This window comes from Mastomys coucha, unplaced genomic scaffold (assembly GCF_008632895.1).
Source record: "Mastomys coucha isolate ucsf_1 unplaced genomic scaffold, UCSF_Mcou_1 pScaffold6, whole genome shotgun sequence".
NCBI classification, from domain to species: domain Eukaryota; kingdom Metazoa; phylum Chordata; class Mammalia; order Rodentia; family Muridae; genus Mastomys; species Mastomys coucha.
Genome location: NW_022196912.1, coordinates 91928486 through 91939869, shown reverse-complemented (window position 1 = coordinate 91939869; position 11384 = coordinate 91928486). Strand labels below are relative to the sequence as shown.

Below are 11384 nucleotides of genomic sequence, written 5' to 3'. Positions count from 1 at the left end.
AAAAAAAAAAAAAAAAAAAATTTTTTTTCAACACATTTACTTTAAAGGGGAGATGTCTGGGGGTGGGGGCGGTAAGAGGAAGTACTGCCCTTGTAGGGAAATGGGCTTGGTTCCAGCGCTCAAGGCCAGGTGACTGACAACCTACAACTCTAGCCCCAGGGACTCTGCCCCGTGGGACACCCACAGGCATGCGCATGCCACACGAAAGCAGAAACACAAGCACACACACTCACAAATCATTTTTAAAAATTAAAATATAAGTAACAGTATATATAATTTTTTAAAAGAAAATTAAAGGGCACAGTAGAGGATATAGTTTGCTTCTCTTAATATTATCCATTGTTGGGGGTTTTGAAATGCGGCCAGGAAAAGCCGCTGGACACCAGCTGGTATGCACATGACTGCCCTAGCTGTGGCCTTTTATACTTTATGTTGTATCCTGGGGAGCTCTCTGTACAGAGTTATTGATGTAACCACCAGTCTTTCATTCACCCATGCATGCTGGTTTGTTGGGAGAGGGTCTCGTGGTGCAGTCCTGGCTGACCTGGAGCTGGCTGTGTAGGCCTGGCTCTCTTTGAACTCTGCCTCTGCCTCTTGAGTGCTGGGTTTAAAGGGGTGCATGTGACGAGGCTGAGCAACCCTTCACCTTTCAGTGGATATTATCTGTTTGTACTGAGAGCCTCTGCATCCTCAATCAACATCTCTGCATGTGAACTCCGGACAGTGCAGTCTCCGGGCTAAAACCTTAAGTGTGTTTATGAGTTAAACAGACATATTTGCACACTACCCTACAAAACCAAATACCTACTTACAGTCCACTTGCAGGCTAAATTGCCTGTGTCCTTTGCCTCCCAAGTGCTAAGACTAACAGCGTGTGCCACCATGCCCAGCCTTAGACTTTTTTTTTTAACGTATATTCTTCTAGAGTTCTAGAAACTCCATCATACAGTACACAGTTATTGTCTAGCACTCATGTAAGAACTGGAACATTTTTATAACTCTGTAGCATTACTTAATGAGCAGGTGAGAGTGCTGTAAGATGCACTATGCTTCACATCTCAGCCTTTGCTCACACTCATATGAACTTCTAAGTTGGTGTGACACTCTGCTCTCAAATATACGGATGACTTTGTAAGGTCAGTTCCTAAAAGTGGCCCTGTCCTGCTGACCCACAGACTATACACGGCCTAGAGAGGCAGCAGTAGATGCAGCACTTGCAGTGCAGGCATGAGGACCAGAGTTCAGCTGCTCAGAGCCATGTAAACTCTGGGCAGTCATGGCGGCTGCCTGGGATCCTAGCACTTGGGTGACAGAAACAGGGCATTCAATGGTCTGGATCTCACTATGTAGACTAGACTGGCCTCCAACTCACAGAGATCTGCCTGCTGAAGGCAGAAGGAGTCAGGGTCCCCTGGAGTTGGAGTTTAAGTAGTTTAAGCTAACCAGTGTGGGTGCTGGGACCAGAACTCAGCTCTTCTGTTAGACTGGCACATGCTCTTAGCCAGTGAGCCATCTCTCCCGGCCCCTAACATGCATTTGTTTCTGTTTTGTTTCTTGAAATAGAGTTCTCTGTTATAGTCCTGGCTGTTCTGGAACTCACTCTGTAGACCAGGCTGGCCTCGAACTCAGAAATCCGCCTGCCTCTGCCTCCCAAGTGCTGAGATTAGAGGTGTAACCCACCACTCCCACCTAAACCTTAGTTATAAGCAAGCTGAGTAACGTTTTGTGTCAGTATGTGGGAGGGTGGGGTTGGTGTTCATGTGCAGTAATGCAAGCAGGGCTGCAGTCACCTGCCAACCACTACAGTTGCAGTCAGTTTATAAAGCAAGCCTTAACTGTGTTTACTTTGCCTCCTTCTCTGCAAAGTGGGATCATGGGGCTTGGTGTCATAGGGCTGTTTGGGGATCAGATGAGAAAATATAAGTGAAACACTGTGGTACAGTGAATGCTTGGGAAATCTCTGCTGCTGCAAATAGAGCCGACATTCTGGAAAAAAGCAACATCTGTGGCTCTCTACAAGCCAGCTCACCAAAACCTCAGCTTATTTCTTCAGAAAAGTCAGTCTCTGGACCAGCGGGTCTCAGCCTTCCTAATGCTGCACCCCTCATGTTGTGGTGACCCCCCCCAACATAAAATTATTTTTGTTGCTACTTCATAACTGTAATTTTGCTACTGTTATGAATCATGATGTAAATATCTGATATGCAGGATATCTGATATGTGACCCCTGTGATAGGGTCATTTGACCCCCAAAAAGGGTCCCAAGCCATAGACTGAGAACTGCTGCTCTAGGGACTTCCCGACAGTCCCACTCACGGTAACTCCAGAGTGCTGGCCTTTATGTACCTCAGCATTCCGAGGCCTAAATGCTAGGGCCCCAGGCTGGAAGGGAAGGCAGGGCCTCCATGTGCTTGTAACCAGTATCAGAAGCATCTACAACTGGACACTTGAATGAGATTAAGGAATTAAAGCTTAGGTTCAGAGATCTGGGCAAAGGAGCTTAGGTGTGGGAGGTAACAGGAAAGAATCTCATCTTTTACATCTGAGCAATTAGTCACCCAGCTGAGTCCACAGGAAAGTCTTGCTCAGGGCCAAGGGATCTCCCCGCAGGAACAGACTGGAAGCCAGCAGGGTAGCTGTGCCTCCCCCTCCCACCTGTGAGCCTGGTGCTCACAGGCAAGAATGAGCACAGAAGCAGATGTTGAGACACGGGGCTGTTGGAGTCTTTGCTGTTTTGCATGCTTTGCAGTGTCCCCTTAGGAAGGAATGTGGATTTCTCTAGTCTAGCTGCCCAGGGAAGCACAGTCATAGGTCAGCTTACTGACTTTAAAATGAAACACTTCTAGGGGAGGGTTACAGCTCAGCGGCAGGACACTTGTCTTGCGTGCATGTGGTCCTTAATGTCAACCCCAGTTCTGCCAAACGAAACAAAAACACTGACGCAAGCAGTGGCAGTCAAAACATTTAAAAAAAAAAAAGAAAGAAAAAGAAAAAGAAAAAGAAAAAGAGAAAAAAGAAAAGGAAAAACAAAACAAAACAAAACAACATTCTATTTATTTATTTTGCGTGGGAGGGGATCACATGAGGAGGTGAGACAACTCTTGGGAGTCAGTTCTCTAGTTCCACCATGTGAGTTCCCGGGATTGAACCCAGGTCATCAGTCTTGCCAGCAGAAGCAGCCTTTACCCACTGGGCCATCTTACTGACCCAAAATAACATATTTCTGATGGCTGACAGGTGCTCAGCCAGAGCAGATAAGTCCTTTCTCATAGGTCCAGGCCCTCTGCCCCCTTTCAGATCTGCCTCTCCTGTCACTATTCTGACTACGGGTACAGGGGGTGTTTCATTCTGACATGACCAAACTCTGCAATGGAGGCTGTGTCATCACACCAGCTGAGATGGCAGCTCCAGTCACTGTGGGGCCTGGGGCAGGGTGGGGATGCTCCCTTCACATAACAGGGAGTGGCTCAGGGAAAGGTCATCCTGGCCCAGCAGGCCAAGGCAGCAGTGACAAATCTGAAACCCTGGAAACTGAATGGTATTCTGCTCAGACAGCCCCAAGGGTGGGAGGCTCCACACCAGCCCTCAAAACCCCAGGCAGCCACAGTTTTCTTTCAAGTACCCTCTACAGCACTGGGTTAGTGACAGACCAGGGGGGTCCTCTTCTAGCCCCAGGAGCAGTGTGGGCTCACCTTGAGCATGGAGGGCTCGGTGCAGCAGGGGCAGGAGCCCTGCCTGCCAGAAGGAGTAGCAGCCATCCACCAGCTTGTTGCAGCGGCCCTGAAAACCTCCTTCAAACCGCATCTGCCGGCTGGTCACCCATTGCTGAGAAAGGACACAGAGAGAGGCGGGTGTGAGCCAATGGCATCAGATCCCATTACAGATGGTTGTGAGCCACCATATGGTTGCTGGGACTTGAACTCAGGACCTTTGGAAGAGTCAGTGCTCTTAGCCGCTGAGCCATCTCTCCAGCCCTGTAAGGCATTTTCTTAATTAATGATCAAGAGGGGAGGGTCCATTGTGAACAGTGCCATCCCTGAGCTAGTAGTCCTTCCTGGGTTCTGTAAGACAGCATGATGAATGAGTCAAGGGAAGGAAACTAGTGAGTAGCACCCCTCCATGGCCTCTGCATCAGCTCCTGCCTCCAGGTTCCTGGCCTTCGTGAGCTCCTGTCCTGACTTCCTTTGGTGATGAACAGCAATGTAGAAGTGTAAACTGAATAAATCCTTTCCTCCCCAACTTGCTTCTTGGCCCTGGAGTTTCATTGCAACAATAGAAACCCTGACTAAGACAATGCAGGACTTTACATTTCATCTCTTAAGGAGATTCATATTGTAAAATGTATCCACAAAGTTGGTCATTTGGTATCAATTTTCCAGAACTTTCATAGAGCATGCTGTGTGAGAGGCTTTCTCTCACAATAAGAGCAAAACGCTGCCTGTTACACTGCCACAAAATATAAGAGCAATGCTCTAGAAGGCTCACAATGGCTCAACAATGAGGGCCTGGCATCTGCTCTCAGAGAGAGCTCAAGGTCTATTGTAGCTGTTTGGCTTTCATGATAGCCAGGGGAGCAATTACCACCCCCCACCCCCCAACCCCCCACAAAAGACAAGGGGAATGCATTCTCTCTCTATGTCCTAGGTTTCCTTTAACCTGACTGCTTTTTGAAAATTGGCCAAGAGCTTGGGGGGTCTAGAAGAGATGCCCAGACCTCCCAATAGCAATTCCCCAGCCTCTGCTTGGGGAACTGGCTGGAATGCAGGTATGGAATTTTCACAGGTAATAAACCCTTGGCCCTTAAATGCTTCAAAGCTCTTCTCAGAGCCTCTTAGGAGCCTCTTGGAACTATTATCATGTGTTCCAAGACACATGATAATAGTGAATCCTGGGGGACCATTGCTATTCTTGGGGCAAAGGTACTCTGGCTCATTCTAGGTGGTGGAAGACTCAGGTCCACTCTGGTTCTGTTGAGAAACTTCAAAGCAGGCAGGAGGAGAGGGGGGAGAAGGGAGGTGAGACCGAGGGCAGCTGTTTGCTCCTGCTGACTCACAGTCGTGCTGACACCAGCAACCACACCTGAAGCTTCATCTGTGCTCACGGCTAGAGCTCAGCCCTCCCTTCCCATCACCAGATCGAGTCCCATCACCAAGCCTAGGCTCTGGTAGAGGATGGTGCACCAGCTACTCACTAGCAAGCTCTTCAGGTTCAGAGAACGTTCCTTCTTGAGGATCACCAGTGCAGCCAAGCCACAGAAGGTGTAGCCCCCGTGGGCTTCCATCCCTGGCACCCCGCCAATGCCGCCTTCCCAGTTCTGGCACCTAAGAGATTGAAAGAAGCAGATATGGAGAGTGCGGGGATGGGGACAAGCGTCCTGTCCATATTCTAGTGGCAGAGAATAAGTCGGCTCTGATTAAAGCGTAAGATGGTAGCACCATGGATAGAAATGTGCTGATTTATTACCTTGGCAGCATGTAATATGTGTGTGCATATGCATATGGAGGCTAGAAGTCAGCTTTAGATGCTGTTCCTCGGGAGGGCTATCCACTTTGGTTTTTTTGAGATGGTGCTGGGCGGTGGTGGCGCACGCCTTTGATCCCAGCACTTGGGAAGCAGAGGCAGGTGGATTTCTGAGTTCGAGGCCAGCCTGGTCTACAGAGTGAGTTCCAGGACAGCCAGGGCTACACAGAGAAACCCTGTCTCGAAAAAACAAAACAAAACAAAACAAAACAAAAAAAAAGAAAGAAAGAAAGAAAGAAAGAAAGAAAGAAAGAAAGAAAGAAAGGAAAAGAAAAAGAAAAAAAAAGAAAAGAAAAGCAACAATTTACCTCAGAAAAAAAAAAAGCCAGGGTGGTTGCTCACGCCTTTAATCCCAGCATTTGGGAGGTAGAGGCAGGTGGATTTCTGAGTTCGAGGCCAGCCTGGTCTACAGAGTGAATTCCAGGACAGCCAAGGCTACACAGAGAAACCCTGTCTTAAAAAAAACAAAAACAAAAACAAACAAACAAACAAAAAAGAGATGGAGTCTCTCACTGGGACCTGGGGAATCATACTTTTGGCTAGGACATCTTTGACAATGAGTCCTAGGGATCCCCAAGCCCCCTCCCCAGTGCTGGGATTATAAGTATATCTAGCTTTTCACCTGGGTACTGGGTTCAGGTCCTCCTGCTTGTACAAAACACTTTATAGGCTGAACTATCTCCCTAGCCCCTTACCTTAATGTAAGATTCCTTTTCCTAGAAAACAAAACCAGTAGGCCTTAGAAATTTAGAAACTGCCCACTCACATAAGAATGGACTGCTCAATCCTCACTGGGAAAAATTGCTAAGTACTATATGTAGCAGAATCATCAAATTAGAATAAAATAGAAAAATAGCTGCTATTTCTGGCTATTTTCTTTTTTTGTTGTTGTTGTTGTGGGGTTTTTTTGTTTTTTGCTTTTTTTTTTTTTGAGACAGGGTTTCTCTGTGTAGCCTTGGCTGTCCTGGAACTCACTCTGTAGACCAGGCTGGCCTGGAACTCAAAAATCCACCTGCCTCTGCCTCCCAAGTGCTGGGATTAAAGGTGTGCGCCATCACTGTCCGGCTTAAATATATTTTTAAGTAACACTATCACGATGCATTTCCTAAAGTCATACTTCTTCTCTGTTCAGTGGAACAGCACAGGTGAAGAGGCCCTCCCTCATCCAGGAGCGGACAGGACCTCCAAGCCCCTCCCTATAGAGGCCTGGAGTCTGGAGAGCCCACAGGTTTTCTTCTGAGATAACTCAGGCTCAGGGAAAGCATGTGCAGAGTCTGAAAGCAGCTGCATGCTCAGAGCAGATTGCTCTTGTCTGTCTGCCTCTCGTCCTCCATCACCACCCAAACACCAGCCTCATTTTAGACTGACGGTGCACTTGCCTACTTGGACTAGAGAAAGCACTCATTGCACGCTTTTAATCCCAGCACTTGGGAGGTAGAGGCGGGCAGATTTCTGAGTTCGAGGCCAGCCTGGTCTACAGAGTGAGTTCCAGGACAGCCAGGGCTACACAGAGAAACCCTGTCTCAAAAAACCAAAAAACAAAAAACAAAAAAAACAAAAAAAAAAAAGAAAGAAAAGAAAAGAAAAGAAAAGAAAGAAAAGGTAATAGTAACAAAGTTTATACTTCTCAGAGTATGAAAGAACCCACACTGCCAAGCAGCTTCCTGCCCATTCTCCACCCCTAGTTCCCATTACCAGCAATGACCTATCAGACTCTGTGCCTCGGTCTGTCTCTGTGTCTCTTTCACACACATCACACATACTATACACACACACACACACACACACACACACACACACACACCACATACTATATACACATATACATACACACAGTACACACAAAGTACACACAAATACTACATACACACATACCCCACCCTACCCACATACTACATACGCACACATACATATACACTACACACATACACACACTACAAGAACACACACCACACACATACACTACAGACATGTGTCCTGCTTTCCTTCCCTTGGTTTTTATACATATAGGAGCATATGATACACCCTCTCTGCACCTTGCTTTTCTTCAGTTAATAAGACTCTTAGGAGATGACCATGGTGACACATTCCTGTAATCCCAGCACTGATAGATGGAAGAGAATCAGAGTTCATGCCAGCCTCAACCATATAGCAAGTTCAAACCCAGCTTGGACTGCCCAAGACCCTGTCTTCAACACACCCACACCCACAAACACACATAATGAACAACACAAAGCCCAATAAAACAGAAACAAGAGGATTTAAATGCATAAACAGCCAGGATAAAGACAGCAGGACACAACATGAGCACAGGCTAGCAAGAGCAAAATCCCACAAGCTGAATGACAAGTAGAGGCTAAGAACACCTCAATGGTGGTTAGAAAACCTTCAGAGACTAACAGCACCTAACCGGTGTTAGAGAAACTTTCCTCTTGGCTGTTACGGTGGAAGGGAAGCAGCAACAGCCAAGAGAAAGAACATGTTTGATTATTGTGGTGGTTTAAATAAAAATGGCCCCCATAGGCTCAAATATTTGAATGTTTAGTCACCAGGATGTGGCACTATTTGAGAAGGATTAGGAGCCTGGTTAGAGTAGGTATGTCATAGAGGGTAAGCTTTGAAGTTTCAAAACCTCAGGCCAGGCCCAGTCTCTACTCTCTCCCTCTTTCTCTGTTTCTCTCTTTTCTCCTCTCCTCTCCTCTCCTCTCTTCTCCTCTCCTCTCCCCTACCCCCCCACTCTGTCTCCCTCTGCCTCTATGTCTCCCTCTGTCTCTCTCCCTGTCTGTCTATCAATCAATCAATCATCTATCTATCTCTAAAACCCACACTTCTACCAAAAGGGAGGAGGGTGCTGAATCCCAGCTTCCACAGCAGAAAGCAGGAGGGATGGGTGGGAGGCCATCACACAGCACCAACACCTCACCTTTTCCCTACTTGTAATTCATAAGAAGCCTACAAGCTTCACACCCTAGGCAGGAATTTGAAAGCTCAAGAACAAAGCCCTTCAGACACTGAAAACCAGCATGGTCTTAGCTCAGGGTAGGTGCAGGCTCTCATCAGCCTTTCCTAGCAGAGGCAGCATGAACAGAGTGGCTAAGCACCAGATACAGGAGTGCATCTCCATATGGAAGAGAGACCCAGCCTCGAAGGCAAGGTAGAGGGGACAAGCTGGGCATAGAAGAAAAGTACTTAAAGTTGCATCTTATTTTTACGCTTTAAAGGTTTATTTATTTTTTGTGTGTGTATAAATGTTTTGCCTGCATGTATGCTTGTATACCATGTGCAGTCCCCGTGGAGGCCAGAAAAGGGAGTCAGATCCCCTGGAACTGGAATTATAGGAGGTTGTGAGCGGCTATGTGAGCCCAGAGTCTCAAAGAGCAGCCAGGGCTCTTAGCTGTTGAGCCATCTCTGCAGCCCGTCGTGTGAAGGAAGTTACAAAGATGGCAGAGCAGAGCAGCAGAGAATATACAAATAAGTTATTCAGGGGAAAAAAACAAACTCGGGAAAATTAAAAATAAGACTGGAGAATAAAACAGCAGAAGGCTGAGAGGGTAAATGGTAAGGAAAGCTCTTGGAAAACACGAGAAGAAGCTACGAGGTAGAGAACAGACCCTCAGTGGGCTTTAAAAAACACTAGGTCTTGGTTAATGGTGGTGAACGCCAACACGTATGGCTGACCAAGGTGACGTGTGGAGCACTCATTCTTTGACAGGACATGGATGCCGCCCCTCTCCAGTTCAGAGATCATCTGAGGGGGCTGGAAAGGGCTGTGAAGTGCTGAGAGGCAGGCACAGCCCCTGCAGTCATGATCTCACAGGACCTGCGCGGACTGGGCCTGCCAATGCTACGCTATGGGTGTTGGAGAGGAGCTTAGCAGGCCCTACCCCTCCAAACTGAACTACTAGCTACTGATGGATTCGGGGGGTGGGGGTGGGGAACAAGCATTGTCTTGAGCTACCTACTGAGGAGCCCACCCAGCTCCAGTGGATATCCCCAAAGCTGTGGGCACACAGACAACTCTGGGAAAACTCACTGAGTCACAAAACAAAACGACATGAATATGGGAAAGGGACTTAGAGAAAGGGTGGGGAATAGGTGTGTGTGGGGGGGAAATAAGAGAGGGTGGGGATGGGAGGTATAGAAGAGGGTGGGTGACAGTAGTCAGGATGCACTATAAATATGTACAAAATGTCTAAGAACAAACTAGATAAAAGTCTTTTAAGGTGAGGTTAATACTTGTGTAAAAGATGCTGTGAAAGGAGCATGCTGTATTATGTTGGCATATGCCTATAATCCTAACACTCAGGAAACTAAGGCAAGATGGCTGACAGTACCCATCAGCCTTGGGTTCACACTGAGACCTTGTTTCAAAAATAAAAATAGGGCTGGAGAGATGGCTCAGGTGTTAAGAGCACTGACTGTTGTTCTTCCAGAGGTCATGAGTTCAAATCCCAGCAACTACATGGTGGCTCACAACCACCTGTAATGAGATCTGACGTCCTCTTCTGGTGCATCTGAAGATAAGTAAGTGTAAGTATAAGTAATATACAGTGTAAGTATAATAAATAAATAAATAAATAAATAAGAAAATTTAAAAAAGAAGTTGCTAAAGAAATACTGCAATGTGATTTCTTGGTCCTGAAACGTGTGCTTCCAAATGAGAGCCTTGCTGAGTGCCTACTACACAGGGAAACCGATCCACACCAAGACTCATCATCAGGAAGTTTCCAAACAACGTCAACAAAGATTCTCAACTAAGCATCTTGATGGCTTGGCACGCTGGCAGGCACTATGGTTACCAACACAGGCTAACTCCCTTGAATCGGGTGTGTTCCAGATGTGTACACCATTTAACACACCATCCTTTGACACAAAGAAACGAAATAACGTGTCTAAGGCACAAGCTAGGTGTAAATGGACTGGTTCAGTCAGATCCCCATGTTCAGCGAGTGTCCTGCTAGTGAGTCCTCTTGAAGACTGGGCTGGACACTCCTACACAGTGCAGAACATCTCCAAGGCCTGGCTGACTAAGGAAAGGCACAGGGAGTTGTTCAGTGTGGCATTAAAACTTAGAGCCAACAACTGCAGAGAGCTGGTCCCCTTCTATACAACCCTGTCTTTCTTTTCTTTTTTCCTTTTGGTTTGCCCAGGGGACAGCCCATAGTAGATAGTGGTGGCAGTAGCAGCCTGGGTCTTAGGGTAGGGCGGGGCAGCTAGATCTAACAGAAAGCCACCATCTTTAGCAGGAAGAAACAGGCTACTAGAAAGTGAGGACAAGCAGGAGAGTCAGAGATGGAAAAACCCAAATTCAGCTTAAGTTTCTACTTTGAAAGCACATACACTGGGCAAACCAAGCAGCTTGGAATCAAAACCGATCTGAGATCTGAGCCGCCACCCACGCACGGCAGGGCAGAGCACTGTTTGAAGTTTACAGTGTGAGTCTGACTAAGAGGCTTGTCTGCTAAAAACAAAAACATCTTTGAAGCAATCTAGCAGAATCCATTGTCTACAATACGCCAACCATCAAGTCTAGGACACCATCTAAAGCTATTCAATACACGAACACCCAGGAAAATGAGACATGTCTATTTCAAGATACTCACATGCTGAAAGGACCTACATACAGGCTTTTAAATCTTTACTTGATTATTTTATTCTACATGTATGGGTGTTTGTCTAACATGCATGCCTGTACACTACATGCATACCACATGTCCATGGAAGCCATTAGAGGGAATTGAATCCCCTAAAAAATCAAGTTACATACAGCTGTGAGCTACTATGGTGTTGCTGGGATTGAACCCTGGTCCTCTGGAAGAACAGGTAGTGGTTTTTTTTTTGTTTTTTTTTTTTGTTGTTGTTGT

General features: G+C 46.7%; 1 protein-coding gene across 1 annotated transcript in view; it reads right to left on the bottom strand.

Moving 5' to 3' along the window:
• Positions 1-11384, bottom strand: part of Fntb (farnesyltransferase, CAAX box, beta) — a 97906-nt gene that overhangs the window by 17000 nt on the left and 69522 nt on the right. Inside the window, exons 8-9 of the mRNA XM_031357669.1 lie at positions 5192-5321; positions 3693-3825 (exon numbers count right to left, since the gene is read on the bottom strand). Of these exons, the coding sequence (XP_031213529.1) occupies positions 3693-3825; positions 5192-5321 (263 nt within the window). The remainder of the gene's footprint in view (positions 1-3692; positions 3826-5191; positions 5322-11384) is intronic.